The sequence below is a fragment of the Stigmatopora argus genome, chromosome 18, assembly GCF_051989625.1.
Source record: "Stigmatopora argus isolate UIUO_Sarg chromosome 18, RoL_Sarg_1.0, whole genome shotgun sequence".
Lineage (NCBI taxonomy): Eukaryota > Metazoa > Chordata > Actinopteri > Syngnathiformes > Syngnathidae > Stigmatopora > Stigmatopora argus.
Genome location: NC_135404.1, coordinates 12,020,317 through 12,040,630, shown reverse-complemented (window position 1 = coordinate 12,040,630; position 20,314 = coordinate 12,020,317). Strand labels below are relative to the sequence as shown.

Here is a 20,314-nt window from a genome sequence, read left to right as displayed (position 1 = left end):
TGTATTTTTTTTTCGTTTGGGGTCCCATTTAAATGATGCTTACATGCCGATACTAGTCTTCCACCAGTAGGTGTCAGTAAAACTGCTACACTATACTTATAAATAGACGACTTTCTATATTTATTATGAAATATAGGTCAAAATGTGTTCGTGTTCATGACGAATGACGGGGAAATTGGCACACAGTCCTTGGTTGGCTAAAGAAAGAGGACACATTCTTGCTTTTATTTGGAATCTCTCCACTAACACACCAGAAAAATCCATTTCTTTCATTGGGTTGCAGGTGATCAGCGTGTCTTTTTTATATAAAAGTTGTATTTAAGTCTCTAAAATCAGATTTTTATAATCTAAATTAATCACTAGAAATCGGACTTTTCATTTCTGCTCAATTACCAAAAAAAGATGCATTACAGTATAGTCCCATGGAAAAGAAATATAGACAACTATTAAATAAAACCGGTTAGTGTTGAAAATAAACTACGTCAATTTAGCCTTGGTCATTTTAAATTAATTCTCACCAAAGCGTCAGATACATTTATCACTTTATTAACGCTATATAGTGGTGCCTGTAGCAATAAACTGGGGCTTTATCCCCTTACGTATCTTTTTATTTTGGAGTCAAGAATTCGGTTTATACAACCAGCAAGTTTTGCAACCGGCACATTTCTGTGATTGGCCATTTTTTTTATTTGATTGACACATCTGTGAACGAATCATCAGCGTTTGTGGCTGCCACACAAGGAAACCCAAGCAACTGATTGGCCCTGAAGACGTCTTGGGTGTGTATATCGTTAGATAACCTTGTAGTAGTTGACAAGTGTTATTGGTTTTTTTGTTTATTTATCAAAGCTGCCAGTGTTGAATTTGTCCCGGTTTCTGACGGTTTTCTCTTTTTACTTTTTAGTCTGTGACAGTTTCTTTTTCTTTTCTTTTTAAAGTAGTGCAAAAAAACTCAGGGGGAAACATGACTACATCAGATATTCCCGAGATATTTAAGGCTTTCCTGGAGACACCATTTGCCTTCCCAAACTTTGAACCGAATGGTAAGTGAGAATATACACAGGCACACCCAATTAGCAGCTAATGTTGTCAACAAAAAAATGAGCAAAAATGGCTTCAATGTTCAGAACATTGTGTACCCGTTGCATAACTCTACGCATAGCTTCAAGTTGAGGTGAAGTACACTAATTAGTATTCACGTGTATACATGTTTGTTTTAGGCGTGGACGTTAAAGACACAAAATGTTTTCTCGGTATTTCCTGGGCATTTTCGACGACGGTTTCATGTGGAAATAATAGTGAAGAATAGGAACTCCATCGCTATTTTTTTGGAAAACACTTTGATTTCCGACATTATTAGTAACTCTTCCGTGTGCCCACTGATTGGCTGGCAAGTATTTCAGGGTGTCCCCCGCCTACTGCCCGTTGTTAGGTGGGATTGCCTGAAGGACCTCCTACGACCATTGTGAGGATAAGTGGCTTGCTGCCAATAGAGAGTGACTTAGCAAAATAGGAAGAAGAAAAAAAAACAATTCCCATTTGGGCACTATAGTAAGTCGTTCCTGAAAGCGTTAATCAACTTTCTAGCGCCGTCAATACCAGCCAACGACTTTATTATAATTATTTCATTAAAATATATAATTCTGCCGTCAGGCGGTTCGCCTGTTCGCTGTTAAACGTGCATTCTGGTGTAATATTGCAGTATCGACATGTTGCTCTAGCGCCCCCTAACATGCATCTAGCATGACACCATTACATGTTGACATGTAACACAAAGTGCTGCACATGTCATCGCATGTGACCTCTCTCATGTCGGAACACACGGAACTCAACAAATATAGGATATTTCAACAAGAATTTAATATAAACCCATGTTTTTATGTTTGTATACTGCACAGTCATCGTGACGAATTCAAATAAAACACGAAAAAGCGAGGAAAAAGCGAGGAAATGACTTGTTTTCCTCGTGACACTTTCTGTAAACGAGAACACGGTCAACCAATGACAAGCTTCTTCTTGATACGACTTCCCCGATTGGCTCTTCGTAGGAGTCCGCGCAATATTGACCAATCGGAGAACGGAGGGGTGTGGTTTTTGAGCTTCACCAGAACGAGAGGTTCGCGTAAAGCTTCGCTGTCGGCGAATTGTGAATTGTTTGCACCTTTGCGGACTTTCTAGCCGAGAAAGTGTTCGTTTTGCGGCGTTTAGCTGAAGTTTCTCAAGCGAGAGTGTCTTTTTGTTTTCGACTTGTGAAAAGTGGAAGAAGATGTCAGGCGAAGCGATCGTCGTGACGCTGGAAACGGGCACCGGGGCCCCGATCTCATTACCGGTTGTTCTCAAGAAAATTATGGAAATGCCTCCTCCTAATATACTGGACGGCGATGACGGTAAAACGCAATTTTTATTTCTTAAACTCATTTAAAAACAAAAAAACGTGTGCATAAAAAAGAAGAAATAAAAAAAACACTGAAATGTTGTAGGGCAAGTCAGAAATATATCAGTTAGCATTGAATTGACATTTATAGATTATTTAGTGCAGTGTAGTTTTTATTTGGATGGGGAAAACACGCTTGTAAATACGTCTACAAATGAGTAGTATTGTTTATTTGTATTTGTTGTGTTCATTGAAATGTGAGTTTACCAAAGGTTCTATTCATGCAACCAAAACATGAAATGAATAAAAAATGACGTCGAATTCATGACCTAATTATGAGCTCGTCATGACGTTTTTTCCATCATCCATCATTTTTTAATGGATGAAAATAGTCACAAAACTCATGACCTAATGTTAAGGATGTTTTTTTCCATTCAGAAATCCCTTTAAGGCACTTATTTGAGCGTAAATGAAAAGTTTTTTGTTTGTTTTCAACGTGGACACGAACAAATGAAAAGTTTTTTGTTTGTTTTCAACGTGGACACGAACGTTTCCCACTTTGCAAACGAATGAAGTTCCACCGTGTCTTTTATTTCCCGTTTTTTTTTCTTCAGACACCGACAAGGAGAAGCTGGGCTTGGACAACAATGGCGACGGCGGGGGCAGCGGGACGGGCCCGTCGGCCGCCCTCACCCCCGCTATCTGGGATAAGACCATTCCCTACGACGGGGAGAACTTCCACTTGGAGTACATGGACCTGGAAGAGTTCCTCATGGAGAACGGCATCGCCGCCTCGCCCGGAGAACCCCCGGCGGCCGCGGTGGAGGCGGACAAGGAGGAGCTCAAAGCGGCCGACGTGTCCCTGCTGGCCGTCCACGAGCTGGACAAGTGCGCCGAAGAGGTGGTGATCACCACCAACGGCGAGGGCGACGTCACGGTAGCGGGTGAGCGAGCGCAAAGGCCGATTCGTTCAAAAGATTTTGGGGGGGTGTCTCTGGAGGTAACTGCTTCTCGTCCTTCTATCCAGAAGAGGCGGAGCCCGCGGTGGACCCGGACAGCATCCAGGTGGAGGTCCACTACGAGCCCGATCCCACCGACCTGGTCCTATCCAGCGTACCGGGGGGCGAACTCTTCGACCCCCGCAAGCACAAGTTCAGCGATGAAGATCTCAAGCCGCAGCCCATGATTAAGAAGGCTAAGAAAGTTTACGTTCCAGAAGAGCAGAAGGTACGTACACGCCAGTGGGCCCGCCACAATCGCCATTCAGACGTGATGGCTACTTTGCGTCTCAATCGGTTAACCGTAGCATCGCAGCGATACCAATTTTTGCCCCTCGATTCCGATTTCGACAATAAATGCCGATATTGCGTTGCGTTGAATACAACAAAAAAATCTCATCGCCTCTTATGATGTTTATTTAAGCTCTAGTCATCAAAAAAATGCGCAATATTAAATTTAAAAAATCCCTATTTACAGTTTTCCCTAGGTTTTCGAGAATTCACTTAATGGCGATTTTTTTTCTGCCATTAATTATATATATATATATTTTTTTTAATTCAAAAAATGTGAGAAAAAAAACGTTATAATAGGGGTGAGCCTACTTTGCAATTTTTCAATGATGGCTGGACTACATTAACTGCGATATTCGAGGGATTGCTATAGCCTGTTTTACTCTCTTTACTTTCTTAGTTCTTGTCTTTTTAGGGGTAAAAAAAGTATAACTTTAATGCGATTCATGTTTTTTTTTTTATTTATTTATTAAACTTGACATTGTGGATTGTTTGGCCGGTCGTACTTATACTCCAGTGCGATTGTTGGTTTTAAATAAGCGCCAATCAACATTGAGAATACAAAAAGACGCAGTATATGATCAAATATGCTCGTCCTGAGACATGATTTTTGAAAGGTTAGAGGAAAAAATGCTTGAAACTATTTTTATTTAGCCCCGTAAAGTGTCAATAAATACCTTTTTTAGTCCGTGGAATCCTTCAAATTGTCGTACGAGCGTCGCACGAGTTGACTTTTGGCGCCGATCGCTCGCTCAAGCCACGTTCCACTTTCAGAACGAGAAATACTGGCAGAGGCGAAATAAGAACAACGTGGCGGCCAAGCGCTCCCGCGACGCTCGCCGGCTGAAGGAGAACCAGATCACGGTGCGAGCGGCCTTCCTGGAGCGCGAGAACTCGGCGCTGAGGATGGAAGTGGCCGACCTGCGCAAGGAATGCGGCCAATACAAGAACATCGTGGGGAGCTACCGGGCCAAGTTCGGAAAACTCTAAAAGGGACTGCAAACGCTGCCGCGCTTCCGCCGGCGCCCACTTTGTACCCCGTCGTTTTCGGCCGTGCCGGCGGACGCGGAAAGTAAAGCGGACGCAAATAGTCTGGCGCCCATACGCCATTAAAATGACCTCCCGGGGATCGGGCAACGCGTACTTCTCCACATTTCATTTCTGACCTAACCAAGATGGCCGGCGCCGTCACAAAATATAGCGTTTGTCGTCCCCGTCCTCGAGAGGATGCTAGAGACGTCCAATCGTCCTCCGCTGGGAATATCGTATCCATACTTATTGACATGGAGTTATAAAAAGGTTCTTACTTTATATCAACGTCATTATTTTTTGGGTTCCTGAACCGGTATATACGTTCAAATGCATTCTTCTACAATGCACATTTCTTATCTTGTTGCCTTTCTGAAATAAGTGCAAACTTGTAGAATTGTTTTGTTTTTTTAACTCATTGTTTTATCTTTGAAAAAAGAAATGCATGGACTTTTTCCAGTCTTGACTGTCATGTACATATACGGTGTATAGATAAAATATGGTTGAAAAAGTCTTCATTTCTTTTCCTTAATTCTCCATTATTTGTTCCCGACAGAAAACTGCCGAAATCTTGAAAATAAATGGCAGCCGAAGAGTAATAAAAAATATAGCAGACAAAGCATTCGCTTCCAATGGGGATCGGAATATAAAAGATGTTTTATTCAAAGCATTAAACAAATCAAGGTCATAAACAAATAGTCATCAGATACTTGAAATAAATGAAGACCGTTGGTTGGTCCACGGCGTCTTCACCTCTTTTTAAAGCCGTACTTCTTCCTCTCGTAGAACAAATCTGTCTTGGAGCTTCCCAAATTGACAATTTTAGGACAGCCGTCTCGCTGTAAAAGAGACGAGGTGAGGCGTCAAGGTGAGCCAGGGTTTGTTTGCAATGTGGGAGGGACAACTCACATCTTTTTCCTGGATGGTGCACTCTTTGCAGTAGTAGGCGTCGGACACTCCGGGCCCCCCGCAGATGACGCATCGTCCCTGGTAGGAGCCGTAGTTGCACTCGTCGCAAATACGGACCAGCGTGCACGGCCTCACGTACGAATCGCAGATGACGCACTTGCCGTCGCCTTGATGGGATAAAGAGTCATAGACTTTGGTAAGTTTTTTCTCAGCTGAAATACAAATTGACAAAGTTATGTGCATATATAACATGTAGCCAATACATTTACCTCAATATTTATAGTTTAAACATAGAGAAATTGGGGAAAAACTTTTTTTTGCCTGAAAATGATTCATGGTACCAGTTATTGTAAATGCGACCTTAATGTCAACTCGTTCATAAGTAATGATTTAATTAATGTGAAAATTTTGACAACTTGACTCGTGTTTACATGCAGGGTCGAATACTCACATTTCTCGCAAAGTCTCCCGATAGCTGCAAAGTTTAAAAAAGAAGTCAGCCAAATCATGTATTACATTTCACTTCATTTAAAGACGTTTAGTCTATACATAAATACAAAAATGTATCGAGAATGAGCACATCATGATGATTCAGTGATCATTTTTAGACATGAATTTCAATATGGCTATGCTAACTCCGAAGCTAAGTTTCAATGGAGGAAATGCTTCACTGCTAGCACATTTGATAGCATTAATTCACTCATATTTTGCAAGTTATGAAAAACAGTACCGTACTTTATACAGCATTTGAATTGATAAAACATACCAACGCCGGCTTGTTTTCTACAAAAGATTAAATCTGGATGATGCTTTGCCATTGTTAGCTAACGTGCTCCCGGCGTACCGGAATAGCTACCAGGTTGTCACCTTTTTACCCGGAAACCATTACGCCCATTTTGCACTACTGCCCCCCGTGTTAAAAATGCGGATTGCAGTTACTTGTGCCTCATTTAATGGCTTCATTTTTATTTTGTTTTATTTTATTAATATTAAAACGTATTTATTATATCTCTAATATGTCATGTACAATTGGATAGTAATAAACAATGTAATAATTTTAGCCAAAGAAATTCCAAAGTGCAACTGTTCATACTGAGTATCCTTCTTGTTCCATATAGATCCTCCGACATTTTTAATAAATTTCAGAAATATAGATAATTGTTTTTTTTAAATTATCAATTATTATACCTAAAATAAAATAAATTCACGTATTATGACGGTACACATAAAAGTGATCATAAAACTAAAAGTCTAACTAGATTGTTCTTAAAGGACCTTCAAATTTCCCCGTATAAAACCTGTGACGTCACTAAAAAGCGCCACATCTTTGTCAGTGAACAAAATGGCAACTTACTGTCTCACCGTCGCGCGGCTTCAGGTTTGAGAAATATTCCCTTGTTTTCTTTTTGTCACGCGTTACATGCCGATTGTGATTTTGAAAGTTTGTATTTCTGACCTTTGTTGTTAAAAGAGAGAGAAGAAAACGTTTCGTTCAGGCGTGCGACATGCAGAGAAATGGCGAATGGGTTGCTAACTAGCCGGGTCACCGCGTCCCTACGTGAGCTTTCAGAGGACACCGACTTGCATTGCGACGACATTTAGAAATACATACCAAACACACCATTTTTGATGAATTATTTCACCAAATTGTTAAATCTAGCAACAAAGAAATTGAATGTGATCTTGTACGCAGAGTTTGATATGACAAGGTTGACCAAGGTTAGACGACGAGGAGAGCAGTTTGACTTTTTGACTTCCACGGTTTGACAAGATTAACCAAAACAAATGCATACATTTTAGTTAAATGTACACGCAATACTATCATGACTGCTGATTTGGACATAATATCGCGAATGGTCTACTACCAGAAAACTTATTTGCCACGTATTTGTGAAAAATGCATGTTGTTATTCCACAATAATCCCATGAACTCTACATATGTTACACATTGATTTTTAATTTTGGTGCTTGTATAGTCATTTCTGACTTTTTAAGATCCTTCAACTTGATTTGTGGCTGGCAGGTGGTTTTATTTGTGTCTTCACATAAAACCATGCTTGTCTCTTAAATCTGAAATGCACAAGGACAATTAGGCCAACCTTAAAAAGTAGATAACCTTTGCTGGTCACTGTATTTTTTTCCCTTTTTACAACAATTAAAGTATCCATGGAGTGTTTATTTTTTTTTTAAAATGCAGTTTTATTTCCGGAGCACCTTTTGACCCCACAAAACTATTTTCCTTTACTGGTCACTATTATTATTTTTCCCTTTTAACAACAATTAAAGTATCCATGGAGTGTTTATTTTTTTTTAAAGCAAATTTTATTTCCGGAGCACCTTTAACCCTACGAAACTATTTTTACCAAGCACGTGCCAATGTCTTTTTGCTTTGTCCCCAGCTGGCTCTCGGCCACGGCGCACGGCGTCTCCACGTGGCGGCGGCCTACAGGGCCAAGGCGCAAGTGTCCATGAGCCGGTTCGAGCCCACCTCCTTCGTCAGCTACGAGAAGCTTCAGTCCAACGTCGACATTGTGCAAAAGAGGTTGCCTGTCTTTTTTTTAGAGGTCAAATCAATACGAGTGAATGAGTTCATCAGTGAGACGAATGAGCAATGTGTTGGTTTGAACCCACCGGTGGAAACGAACGGGATCTTTTGGTCCCCAAATGTAAAATGCTGCACTTTTTGCCCCGCGTACAATTCCTGTTTTTGTCGCCGCAGGCTCAATCGACCTCTCACCTTGGCCGAAAAGATCGTGTACGGCCACCTGGATGCCCCCCACGAGCAGGAGATCGATCGCGGGCGCACCTACCTGCGCCTGCGGCCCGACCGCGTGGCCATGCAGGACGCCACGGCTCAGATGGCCATGCTGCAGTTCATCAGCAGCGGTCTGCCGCAGGTGGCCGTTCCCTCCACCATCCACTGCGACCACCTGATCGAAGCCCAGATCGGCGGCAATGAGGACCTGGCCAGGGCTAAGGTCAGTTCTCCCGGATCACGCGGCCCCCGATCGACGACTCACGGTTACTCGTCTCAAACTAGGACAGGTGTCAACGTGGCGGACTGGGGGCCAAATCTGGCCCACCGCATCATTTTGTGCGGCCCGGGAAAGTAAATCATGAGTGCCGACTTTTTGTTTTAGGATCAAATTAAAATGAAGAGTATAGATTTATATTACATTTCCTGATTTTCCCTCTTTTAAATCAACAATTGTAATTTTTAATCATTTTTTTTCTGTGTTTTTAGTTCAAAAATCATTTTTTAAAATCTAAAAATATATAAAAAAGCTAAAATAAACATTGTTTTAGAGCGATTAAAAACTGAATATTCAGGGCTTTTAATCCGGTTCTTTTAATCCATTTAAAAAATCTAAATATTATATCTAAAATAGTCTGGCCCACATGAAATCGAGCTGACGTTAACGCGGCCCGCGAACCAACCCGAGTCTGACACCCTTGCTCTAGGAAGTCAACCAAGAGGTCTACAACTTCCTGGCCAGCGCCGGCGCAAAATACGGAGTGGGCTTCTGGAAACCGGGTTCCGGCATCATCCACCAGGTAAAGAATCGAGAGGCCGGCTCCCCGTCGGAACGGCGGGCTCAGCGCCCGTATTTCTTCGTCCCTTCAGATCATCCTGGAGAACTACGCCTACCCGGGCGTGATGCTCATCGGCACGGATTCGCACACACCCAACGGCGGTGGACTGGGCGCCATCTGCATCGGCGTGGGAGGCGCCGACGCTGTGGACGTCATGGCGGGCATCCCCTGGGAACTAAAATGTCCCAAGGTCGGCGTCTTTTTTTTTCTTCGCTGGTCTCACTTGCTTGTTTAGAATCAAAAGCCAATTGTTGCGCTATTTAAAAAAAATCTTTTGAAAGATGGGTGTGTAAAAAATCAAAGATAGAGTTTACACAAGAACTTCAATCACTCGTCTATTAGTTTCTGACAGCCGTTTCTGGCCACCATAAAAAAAAATCAACTCTCTACCTTGCACGGTTTGGACAAACGTAGCAAGAGAATCTTAACATACACACACATTTATAAGGATGACAGACAAAAAAGTACATTTTGCGGTTTTCATTTGCCAATTCTCTTGTTTCGTTGGAAGGTGATCGGGGTGAGACTGACGGGGTCCCTCTCAGGGTGGACGTCCCCAAAAGACGTCATCCTGAAGGTGGCCGGCATTCTGACGGTGAAAGGCGGCACCGGAGCTATCGTGGAGTACCACGGACCCGGCGTCGACTCCATTTCCTGCACTGGTGCGTCTTCAACCGACAAAATCGTGCTTTTTTTCCCCATTTTAATACTAAATAACGTCCATGTTTTTTTTGTGTGTTGATAGGAATGGCCACCATTTGCAACATGGGTGCGGAAATCGGCGCCACGACATCTGTCTTCCCCTACAATCACCGCATGAAGACTTATCTGGAGAAGACCGGGCGCGGACGTACGTCTCTGGCTTTTGAATTCCGAAAAGCAGTCACGTCTTGATCTGGAATGACTTTTCCTCCTTTTCAGAGATCGCCGCTCTGGCCGACAAGCACTCGCGCCTGCTGGTGCCAGACGAGGGCTGCGAGTACGACCAGCTGGTCGAGATAAACCTGGACGAGGTCGGCGTCCGCCCCTTTCCGCGGTCGACCGGATAGGGGCCGTCCCTTTTAACGTCCCCCCGTGTGTGTTTGGACAGCTGAAGCCTCACATCAACGGTCCGTTCACCCCCGACCTGGCTCACCCGGTGTCCGACGTGGGCGCCGCGGCTCAGAAGAACGGCTGGCCGCTGGAGGTTAAAGTGGGTGAGTCCCCGGGCCCCGTTCGGGGGTGGCCCATCAGGGGTCCTCCCCCTTCACTCTCCTCCCTCCGTCCGTCCCGCCAGGTCTGATCGGGAGCTGCACCAACTCCAGCTACGAGGACATGGGGCGAGCCGCCTCGGTGGCCAAGCAGGCCTTGGACAAAGGCCTCAAGTGCAAGGCTCAGTTCACCGTCACCCCCGGCTCGGAGCAGATCCGCGCCACCATCGAACGAGACGGCTACGTGAGCGAGCGCCTCGACGTCGACGCTTAACCGCTCCGCTCGGGTGGAGATTCAAAAGCTGGCCTCGTTTGTCGTCCTCTAGTCCAAGATCCTCGGGGACGTTGGGGGCGTGGTCCTGGCCAACGCGTGCGGACCTTGCATCGGGCAGTGGGACAGGTGACTTAAAAAAAATGGCTCCGAGCTTGTGGCGGGCGACTTTTGATGACGCTCTCTCTTGGAATTCAGACGAGACGTGAAGAAGGGCGAGAAGAACACCATCGTCACCTCCTTCAACCGCAACTTCACGGCCAGGAACGACGCCAACCCCGCCACGCACGCCTTCGTCACGTCCCCCGAGGTCAGCGCATTTCCTGCAGGCGAGTGCTTTCATTGGGCCAATCTGGCCTAAGCCATTTTCTTTCCGTTTCCCCAAGATCGTCACGGCCATGGCCATCGCCGGGAGGCTGGACTTCGACCCGGAGACGGACTACCTGACGGCCCCCAACGGCGAGAAGTTCAAGCTGGAGCCGCCCAACGGGGACGAGCTCCCGGCGCGGGACTTTGACCCGGGCCAGGACACCTACCAGCACCCGCCCCCCGACGGCAGCGGCCTGCGGGTGGACGTCAGCCCTCAGAGCAACAGGCTTCAGTTGCTGGAGCCCTTTGACGCGTGGAGCGGCAAAGACCTGGAGGACCTGAGGGTCCTGATCAAGGTGGGACCACGGGGCCGTGGGGGACGCCGCCGACATCGGCTGACGCTCTCCTCCGTTCCAGGTGAAGGGGAAGTGCACCACGGATCACATCAGCGCCGCCGGCCCCTGGCTCAAGTTCCGAGGCCACCTGGACAACATCTCCAACAACATGCTCATCGGCGCCGTCAACAGCGAAAACGACGCCGTCAATTCGGTCAAGAACTACTTGACGGGAGAGTACGGCGGCGTCCCCGACGTGGCACGTCTCTACAAGGTATGGCAGCTGGGACACCCATCCTGGGTGGACGGTTTCACCCATTAATCCACGTGGCGCGCAGGCCAACAAGGTGTCGTGGGTGGTGGTGGGAGACGACAACTACGGCGAAGGCTCCAGCAGGGAGCACGCCGCCCTGGAGCCTCGCCATCTGGGCGGAAGAGCCATCATCGTCAAGAGCTTCGCTCGGATCCACGGTAAGTCCACGTCACGCCACGTCGTCTGACCATTGGCGCTCTGACCTTTTTGACCCTCCTTTTATAGAAACCAACCTGAAGAAACAGGGCCTGCTGCCCCTGACCTTCAGCAATCCCACAGACTACGACAAAATCTGCCCCGACGACCACGTCTCCATCAAAGGACTTGAAAGCTTTGCTCCCGGAAAGGTGAGAGGCGGAGTCGTAAGAAACACCCAATGAAAAACTTTGAATGTAGTATAATAGCAAAATGCAAGTAAACCAAAGCAATTAGAGAAGTGGCTGTGTGAATGTTTAAAGCGCCGCGGAGCCACAAATTTGAGCGGCTAACGTTAATCTGGCGTTCTCCCCTCCGTTCATCTTCTCAGCCTCTGAACGCCGTGGTGAAGCACGCCGACGGTTCCCAAGACGTCCTGGAGCTCAACCACAGCTTCAACGAAACGCAGATCGAATGGTTCAAGGCGGGATCGGCGCTCAACAGGATGAAGACGCTTCAACACTGAGACGCGGAGCGCCGCTTCGGGTAATCCGCGAGACTCCGGTCTGCTCGAAGGACGTGGCGCCCGGCGTCCAATCCGACCAGCCGACGCCGGGCGCTTTTGTTTCCTTCCACTCCATCCGATCCGCAACGGCTGTCTAGGTCACAACGGCTTTTACTGGACCTTCACCAGCTGTCTCCACGTTACTCCACCTGTTTGTGGGAGAGAACCTCTGTAATATCATGTTGTTTTTCAGGACTACGCTCCAATTGGGAATCCTAGGATCTGTACACAAGAGAATAAATTGTAACTCCTTTTAAAGTGGGATGGCTTGCATTGATTGATCAAGTTTTATTGCCATTGCCATTGACGGTGATTAAGATCCAATCCAGTTGGACTGGATCTCCATCGCCCAAAGAATAAGGAGCAAATTCAAAAGGTCCTGTTTTTTTCTATATTTATGACGTTTAAACCCAAATAGGGAAAAGTGACTGAGGACGAGGAAGCTGAAGTCATTGTGTTACCCCTCACTTGAATCTGAATGTAAAAATTAAAATACAAACTGTCCAATGGTTTTCGCAGCTATGAAGAAAACTTGTACGTATTATCTTTTGATCCATAACGGATAAAAAATCGAATCTACACGTCGTGCTCACCTGCTCTCTGGCTCGGGTTGACTTTTATGTAAAATGTCCATGTTTTATTTAGAGAATAAATACTGGCAGATATCATCGCATCTTTGTGGATTTACTTTTAACCAAAAAAGCCTTACTATACTATGTCGTTTTTTTTTAAAGAAACAAGCCTAACTATACTATATTGTTTTTTTAAAGAAAAAAAGCCTAACTAATACTATGTTTTTTTTCTCCAGTATACAAAATGTACACCAGAAAAATAGCCTCCTGGCCCTTAAGTGGCCGAGGCTTTGTCCCTGTTGACGAAGAGGGTCCCCTGGCAGAAGGAGTTGACCAGGACCACGCCGTAGTCGCCACACTTTACTTCGTGATTATTGGAAAGTCTTGACTACACACGATTGTTTCTTTTTAAGGGAAAGATGATTCACAACAGGGATTTGAACCCCAGCTGCCCACATGACAGTCAGGTGAGTTAACCACTACACCATAAAGTGGCCACTCTATACTTCGTCATTATATTGGCAAGTCTTGACTACACACAGTTGTTTCTGTTTAAGGGAAAATGTTTCCTAACTGAGATTCGAACCCCAACTGCCTACATGACAGTCAGGTGAGTTAACCACTACACCATGAAGTGGCCACACCTTACTTAGTGATTATTGGAAAGTCTTGGTTGTTTTACACTGTGTGAGACAGTTGCTCTAAAATTGAATTATTAATTACATTGAAGCATTTTCTCCTATTGCACTTGAGCTCCGTCTGGTGGCGAAACCTAGGCACGTTACTTTTGTGAACGAAGTACTCCAAGCTTTATTCCGTGCGTGTATTTTATTTCTTACAAATGTATTTTTATGATCTAAAAACGTAAATAAATGAGCCATAAATCATTTGATATATATATTTTCTCCTTTTTAAAAATAATTTAAATAATTGAAAACAACAACAATAGATTATACCAATTAGCCAGGGAGATTTACAGATCTCAATGTGTCCCGTTTTGGCCATTAAACCTAAAAATGAAGTTTAATCGCCATCAAGTCAACAGCATCACCGGATAAAGAAATTAAAATGTTCCATGTCACAGCGCTCGCCATTTCCGACTTGTCTTCAAAGTAAAACCCCGCGATAAACTACACGGTGTAATAAGACAGGATATATTACTTTATCTGCATTTTAAGACTATATAACATTTGTCTTGTTGATTGTCCGATAATTACATGTTTTTGTTGCGTGTATTCTAGCGTTTCATCAATTTGAGTATTTTATTCTAAAGGTCTGCTATTCGAGTTTCCGGTGCGGCAGTCCTCGTGTTGGAAGTTCAGGGTTAATTCACCGGCACCTGCTCGATGTTTGTACCTCACAAGCGGCTTCCACTGGCGTGTCTTTAATAAGAACAATAGCCCCCCAAAAAGAACCTTAAAAGCTGCGTTCGTCATGTTTCCTTCAAAAGACGATTTGTCAAGAAGCTAACTAAATCGAATAGGTCTTGAAATTGTCGCCGAGATGTTGACAGACGTGAGCGTGGACGAGGAGTTTGAGCTGAAGGAGGAAGAGCCTTGGTACGACAAGCAGGACCTTGAACATGGTAACGTTGAAACCCTTTTTTTCTTGCAAAAAGTAGCCATTTTTTCACGCCCATACTTTAAATTTCACCGTTTTAAATCAAAACCAACGTTTTTTTCATTGAGGATGCTGGTGGTTGAATTCAAGGTGTTTTATTTGGAAGGTCACCTGTGTATTTTTTTAACAACATCCTTTGGGGCTAATTTTGCTAGTAGTAGTAGTATTGCATTTTCAGCTATCTCTATATTCAGGAATCTGAAAAGTGCAATGGTTGGTTGTAGTCAGATTGTGCTTGCTTCATCAGAAATCGCTGGGACAAAGACCAGGGAGGGTCCACGGTGGCCCTTGAGGACCGCTTTGGAGACCCCCAGGTTTAAGGCTTTCAAAAGTGGACCATAAATAAATGTTTTTCTGTAGACCTTCAGCTGGCCGCCGAGCTGGGCAAGTCCTTGTTGGAGAGGAACCACGAGCTGGAACAGGGTCTGCAGCAGATGAGCTCGACCAATCAGGAACAAGTGTTGGAGATCGAGGTAAGAATCGGACCGGCCAGCAGATTTTTGTCATATTTCCTTTACACTCAGTAAAATGAAATTTAAAATGCTGCATTGATGTCACCTCACTGAATTCGATAGATTGGATTTCACCCATCAACTACCGGTAGTGGTTTTTACGGGGGAAAATTTTCATGATCTTTGGGACTAACTTCCATTTTTTTTGAATTTTGTAATTCAACTCGTCGCACGATAAGCACAACGAGTATATTTGTCTACCCGCTTATTTTCCATTGAGTCACTCAGTTAGTTTGGAATTTTTTAAGAGTGCTGATCCCTTCCAGAAATTATTTTACGGGTACAATTTCAATCCTTTGGATCTGCGTGAGTATTGTTAGTTTATTTTTTAACACGCTATGTTAACGATTCTATCATTTAGCTATATGTGAAACGATGCATAAGTTTTTTTTCTAAAACTGAAACAAATGTGTTGAGAAAAATAGTAATTTTTTCTTTCCCAAAATTAATGCAGTGAATTAAAGTCATCCATTATGAATGGTAAACTCTGTTTAACAGGCTCTATCGCATTGACAGTAATTCAAGAACGTCACGTCGGGGTTAAATTTGCTTTAGGATGGAAAAACACAGTGAGAGAAGTCAATATTTAGCCTAGTGTTTGGGCTTGTGGATTACTTAAATGTTCTTAAATCCGTTCTGTCTGAGAACGAAGATCTCCGGGGCGCCGACGCGTTGACGTCACGACAAAGCGTTAATGCGTTTGAGGTTGTGTTGTCAGAGCGCAATGTTCGTCAACAACGGCTTCTAATTGCTTCGTTGATAAGATATGTATTAAGTCTCCTGCTTACGACTACTCTTGTGTCAACGTTAACAAAAAATCGGAATACCATTTTAGCTTTGTTTTGATTTTTATCCCTGATTCGGAAGCCAAAATGAATTCTTTTATTTCAATATCATATTTCTTCTACTATCATACTATTATGATTTTCATCTCAAAATGCATCGACACTTCATGTTTTTGGTAGTATAATTTTAATGATCAATGTATTGCAGTTTTTGGGGGTGTAGCTCATTGGCTGATTTATATTGTGGCTTCTTTTTTAAATTTCTGGCTGCAGAAAATGATTTTTTTACTGGATCTCCTGCACTTGGAAAACTGTTAGTTTTTAATGTTTAGGGGATTTTTTTCTGTTGATGTGGATTTAGTTTTTGTTTACAAAATCTGTCTGGCTGTTATTTTCCCATTGGCTGATTTTTAATTTCTGGCTGCAGAAAATGATTTTTTACTGGATCTCCTGCACTTGGAAAACTATTAGTTTTTAATGTTCAGGGGATTTTTTTCTCTTGATGTGGATTTAGTTTTTGTTTACAAAATCTATCTCGCTGTTTTTTTCCAGCATTTGGGAAAGCAAGTGGATCTCCTACGTCAGGTCAACGAGCAGCACGCCAAAGTCTACGAACAGCTGGACGTGGCGTCCCGCGAACTGGAACAGAGCAACCGCGGCCTGACTCAGGAAAACCGTGCGGCGCAGCACAAGATCCACGGGTTGGCGCCGACCGCCACGAACGACGTGGTCTTTCCTAGAGAACTTCCATTTTGACGTCACGGTTTTCTAATGTGGCTAATTTTACCGCAGGCTCACAGAAACGGTGGAGCTTCTGCAGACGCGCGTGGACGAACTGCAGATCCAGGTGGACGACATGAAGCTGGGACCCTCGCCGCTGGCTCGCGGGGGCCGCGGAGCCCAGAGTCTGGAAGAACTGCAAAAGATCGGGTTTGACTTTGGAAGCCGATTGGCTGCTCGCCGCCGTCCCGTTAAACGACCTGTGACTGATTAATTAACCGTGAGGGTAATCCCAGATTAAAAGCGGTGGGATTACGCTCAAAGACAGAAGTAGTGCAAATGTATAAATAGTTATAGTACTTTTTTTTTTTTTTTTACAAGGGCTTACCTGGTTTAGTTTAAATTCATGACTTTAACTTTAATATTCTGGTGACTAAAGTTTTGAAAATAATCCGAATTTTGTGTTGGATTACTTTATGGGAATTATCGTGAATAGTCTTGAAGCATTTTATCACCCGGTCGTTAGCACGCGCTAAGATAACACAAGATAAGATAATGACCGGATGGAATATTGTTGATATCCATGAAAATGATTAAGCGCGTTACATAATGTTTCCATATTCGACCTTTACTTGCAGGAGAAGCATTTCATAAAATCTGATAGACATATTTTTATGACTATTTTTACATCAGTGTGACAAGAACCAGAACAGAGTACAAATATAGACAGTTTTAAATGCGTTTTCATCATTTTCTTATATTTTACCAGCATATGTAGTATGATAGCATAGTTATCTAATGCAATCGTGCCTATATTTTCTGTCAATTAGATTTTTAATTCTTTTCCCTGAACAGTTTTGGGGTTTATAGTGAATCGATGTACACTAAAATATAAAGAATACAAAGAAAATGGACTCAACAATTCAGAAATGCTTTTATTTTTCAAAAATTGAGGTTTTCTGCTCAGTTAGCAATAGCACTGTACGCATAGTCTTTATTGTATCAACATGGTTTTGCAAAGTACATTTGGATCCGACTTTAAATCCGATTTTCTTCTCTGCCGCTACGCAGGCCTTGTGACGGCGAATGGGAGGGACGTGGATCGCTGGCGGAACGGCGCGACGTGCAGCTCTGGCGCGAGGAGCAGCAGGCGTCGCTGCGCCGCTCCCTGCGCAGCCTCCAGACTCAATTTGCGGGAGAGCGCGCACGGCGGGAGGAGGCCGAACGGGAGGCGGAGCTATTGAGCAGGGAGAAAGCGGCGCTGCAGCAGCGGCTGGTGAGCACCGAGACGTGCAAGGTACGATATGTTTAAGAAAAAAAACTAAATAAACATGGTCGTTTTTTAAATTAAAAAAGCCTCACTATACATGGTCGTTTTTTTAAAGAAAAAAGCCTTACTATACTATTTTTCTTAAAAAACGACATAGTATAGTAAGGCTTTTTTTCTTCTTAAAAAACGACATAGTATAATAAGGCTTTTTTTCTTCTTAAAAAACGACATAGTATATATAGTAAGGCTTTTTTTCTTTAAAAAACGACATAGTATAGTAAGGCTTTTTTTCTTAAAAAACGACATAGTATAGTAAGGCTTTTTTTCTTAAAAAACGACATAGTATAGTAAGGCTTTTTTTCCCTAAAAAAAACGACAAAGTATAGTAAGGCTTTTTTTCTTAAAAAACGACATAGTATAGTAAGGCTTTTTTTCCTAAAAAACGACATAGTATAGTAAGGCTTTTTTTCTTAAAAAACGACATAGTATAGTAAGGCTTTTTTCCCTAAAAAAAACGACATAGTATAGTAAGGCTTTTTTTTCCTAAAAAACGACATAGTATAGTAAGGCTTCTTCTCTTAAAAAACGACATAGTATAGTAAGGCTTTTTTTCTTAAAAAAGGACATAGTATAGTAAGGCTTTTTTTCTTAAAAAAACAACAGAGTATAGTAAGGCTTTTTTCCCTAAAAAAACGACATAGTATAGTAAGGCTTTTTTTCCCTAAAAAAACGACATAGTATAGTAAGGCTTTTTTTCTTAAAAAACGACATAGTATAGTAAGGCTTTTTTTCCCTAAAAAAACGACATAGTATAGTAAGGTTTTTTTTCCTAAAAAACGACATAGTAAAGTAAGGCTTTTTCCCTAAAAAACGACATAGTATAGTAAGGCTTTTTTTCTTAAAAAACGACATAGTATAGTAAGGCTTTTTTTCTTAAAAAAACGACAGAGTATAGTAAGGCTTTTTTCCCTAAAAAAACGACAGAGTATAGTAAGGTTTTTTTCCCTAAAAAAACGACATAGTATAGTAAGGCTTTTTTTCTTAAAAAAGGACATAGTATAGTAAGGCTTTTTTTTCCTAAAAAACGACATAGTATAGTAAGGCTTCTTCTCTTAAAAAACGACATAGTATAGTAAGGCTTTTTTTCCCTAAAAAAACGACATAGTATAGTAAGGCTTTTTTTCCCTAAAAAAACGACATAGTATAGTAAGGCTTTTTTCCCCTAAAAAAACGACATAGTATAGTAAGGCTTTTTTTCCTAAAAAACGACATGGTATAGTAAGGCTTTTTTTCCTAAAAAAAACGACATAGTAAAATAAGGCTTTTTTTCCTAAAAAACGACATAGTATAGTAAGGCTTTTTTTCTTAAAAAACGACATAGTATAGTAAGGCTTTTTTTCTTAAAAAATGACATAGTATAGTAAGGCTTTTTTTCTTAAAAACGACATAGTATAGTAAGGCTTTTTTTCTTAAAAAATGACATAGTATAGTAAGGCTTTTTTCTTAAAAAACGACATAGTATAGTAAGACTTAAACTTAATCTTAGTATAGTAAGGCTTTTTTCGTAAAAAACGACATAGTATAGTAAGGCTTTTTTTCTTAAAAAACGACATAGTATAGTAAGGCTTTTTCCCCTAAAAAACAACATAGTATAGTAAAGCTTTTTTCCCTAAAAAACGACATAGAATAGTAAGACTTTTTTCCCTAAAACGACATAGTATAGTAAGGCTTTTTTTCTTTAAAAACGACATAGTATATATAGTAAGGCTTTTTTTTCTTAAAAAACGACATAGTATAGTAAGGCATTTTTTCTCAAAAAACGGCATCGTATAGTAAGACCTTTTTTCCTTTAAAAACGACATAGTATAGTATGGCTTTTTTCTTAAAAAAACGACATAATATAGCAAGGCTTTTTTTCTTAAAAAACAACATAGTAAAGTAAGGCATTTTTTCTTAAAAAACGGCATAGTATAGTAAGGCTTTTTTTCTTAAAAAACAACATAGTATCGTATGGCTTTTTCCCCCTAAAAAATGACATAGTATAGTATGGCTTTTTTCTTAAAAAACAACATTGTATAATTAAGGCTTTTTTTCTTAAAAAACGACATAGTATAGTAAGGCTTTTCTTCTTAAAAAACGACATAGTATAGTAAGGCTTTTTTCCCCTAAAAACGACATAGTATAGTAAGGCTTTTTTTCTTAAAAAAGACATAGTATAGTAAGGCTTTTTTTCTTAAAAACGACATAGTATAGTAAGGCTTTTTTTCTTTAAAAAACGACTTAGTATATATAGTAAGGCTTTTTTTCTTAAAAAAACAACTTAGTATATATAGTAAGGCTTTTCTTCTTAAAAAACGACATAGTATAGTAAGGCTTTTTTTCTTAAAAAACGACATAGTATAGTAAGGCTTTTTTTCTTTAAAAAACGACATAGTATAGTAAGGCTTTTTTTCTTAAAAAACGACATAGTATAGTAAGGCTTTTTTTCTTTAAAAAACGACATAGTATAGTAAGGCTTTTTT

At 42.0% G+C, this 20,314-nt stretch overlaps 4 protein-coding genes across 8 annotated transcripts in view; 3 read left to right on the top strand and 1 right to left on the bottom strand.

The window, feature by feature from the left end:
- Positions 1-930: 930 nt before the first annotated feature.
- Positions 931-5,206, top strand: tefa (TEF transcription factor, PAR bZIP family member a). Of its 5 annotated transcripts, none has more exons than XM_077626130.1 (4): positions 931-1,043; positions 2,989-3,318; positions 3,402-3,601; positions 4,438-5,206. In XM_077626130.1, exons 1-4 carry the CDS (start codon positions 965-967, stop codon positions 4,651-4,653), a joined length of 825 nt encoding a protein of 274 aa, XP_077482256.1. In that variant the 5' UTR covers positions 931-964; the 3' UTR covers positions 4,654-5,206. The 5 variants fall into 5 exon arrangements, with proteins under 5 accessions (XP_077482256.1, XP_077482255.1, XP_077482254.1 ...); XM_077626129.1 differs by lacking the exon at positions 931-1,043 and adding an exon at positions 2,078-2,387 and having other exon boundaries at positions 2,989-3,294; positions 3,405-3,601; XM_077626128.1 differs by lacking the exon at positions 931-1,043 and adding an exon at positions 2,079-2,387 and having other exon boundaries at positions 2,989-3,294.
- Positions 5,207-5,314: 108 nt separating this feature from the next.
- Positions 5,315-6,512, bottom strand: phf5a (PHD finger protein 5A). Its single transcript, XM_077626131.1, has 4 exons — positions 6,368-6,512; positions 6,053-6,076; positions 5,602-5,768; positions 5,315-5,531 (listed from the first exon to the last, which is right to left on the bottom strand). The coding sequence occupies exons 1-4, from the start codon at positions 6,417-6,419 to the stop codon at positions 5,442-5,444; spliced, it is 333 nt and encodes a 110-aa protein (XP_077482257.1). The 5' UTR covers positions 6,420-6,512; the 3' UTR covers positions 5,315-5,441.
- Positions 6,513-6,894: 382 nt separating this feature from the next.
- Positions 6,895-12,978, top strand: aco2 (aconitase 2, mitochondrial). The gene is made up of 17 exons (XM_077626294.1): positions 6,895-6,979; positions 8,001-8,143; positions 8,321-8,579; positions 9,064-9,156; positions 9,227-9,385; positions 9,707-9,857; positions 9,941-10,045; positions 10,117-10,208; positions 10,286-10,391; positions 10,472-10,629; positions 10,712-10,785; positions 10,855-10,966; positions 11,043-11,321; positions 11,383-11,574; positions 11,639-11,771; positions 11,839-11,960; positions 12,140-12,978. Exons 1-17 carry the CDS (start codon positions 6,944-6,946, stop codon positions 12,272-12,274), a joined length of 2,349 nt encoding a protein of 782 aa, XP_077482420.1. The 5' UTR covers positions 6,895-6,943; the 3' UTR covers positions 12,275-12,978.
- A 1,136-nt stretch (positions 12,979-14,114) lies between these two features.
- Positions 14,115-20,314, top strand: part of LOC144092672 (cerebellar degeneration-related protein 2-like) — a 10,953-nt gene continuing 4,753 nt past the window's right edge. The window contains exons 1-5 of the mRNA XM_077625682.1: positions 14,115-14,470; positions 14,866-14,978; positions 16,355-16,503; positions 16,595-16,732; positions 17,594-17,819. Coding sequence (XP_077481808.1) covers positions 14,389-14,470; positions 14,866-14,978; positions 16,355-16,503; positions 16,595-16,732; positions 17,594-17,819 — 708 coding nt within the window. The 5' untranslated portion in view covers positions 14,115-14,388. The remainder of the gene's footprint in view (positions 14,471-14,865; positions 14,979-16,354; positions 16,504-16,594; positions 16,733-17,593; positions 17,820-20,314) is intronic.

Bases quoted from the DNA above. Each gene is read 5' to 3' on its own strand.
- aco2 (XM_077626294.1), top strand. From the start codon at position 6,944: ATGGCAACTTACTGTCTCACCGTCGCGCGGCTTCAG. The intron at 8,144-8,320 runs GTTGCCTGTCTT...TTGTCGCCGCAG, and splicing joins GTCGACATTGTGCAAAAGAG to GCTCAATCGACCTCTCACCT. The intron at 11,961-12,139 runs GTGAGAGGCGGA...TCATCTTCTCAG, and splicing joins AAAGCTTTGCTCCCGGAAAG to CCTCTGAACGCCGTGGTGAA.
- tefa (XM_077626126.1), top strand. From the start codon at position 2,267: ATGTCAGGCGAAGCGATCGTCGTGACGCTGGAAACGGGCACCGGGGCC. The intron at 2,388-2,988 runs GTAAAACGCAAT...TTTTTTCTTCAG, and splicing joins TATACTGGACGGCGATGACG to ACACCGACAAGGAGAAGCTG. The intron at 3,319-3,401 runs GTGAGCGAGCGC...CCTTCTATCCAG, and splicing joins GGGCGACGTCACGGTAGCGG to AAGAGGCGGAGCCCGCGGTG.
- phf5a (XM_077626131.1), bottom strand. From the start codon at position 6,419: ATGGCAAAGCATCATCCAGATTTAATCTTTTGTAGAAAACAAGCCGGC. The intron at 6,077-6,367 runs GTATGTTTTATC...TAAACTTTGCAG, and splicing joins TAGAAAACAAGCCGGCGTTG to CTATCGGGAGACTTTGCGAG. The intron at 5,769-6,052 runs GTGAGTATTCGA...TATCCCATCAAG, and splicing joins CGGGAGACTTTGCGAGAAAT to GCGACGGCAAGTGCGTCATC.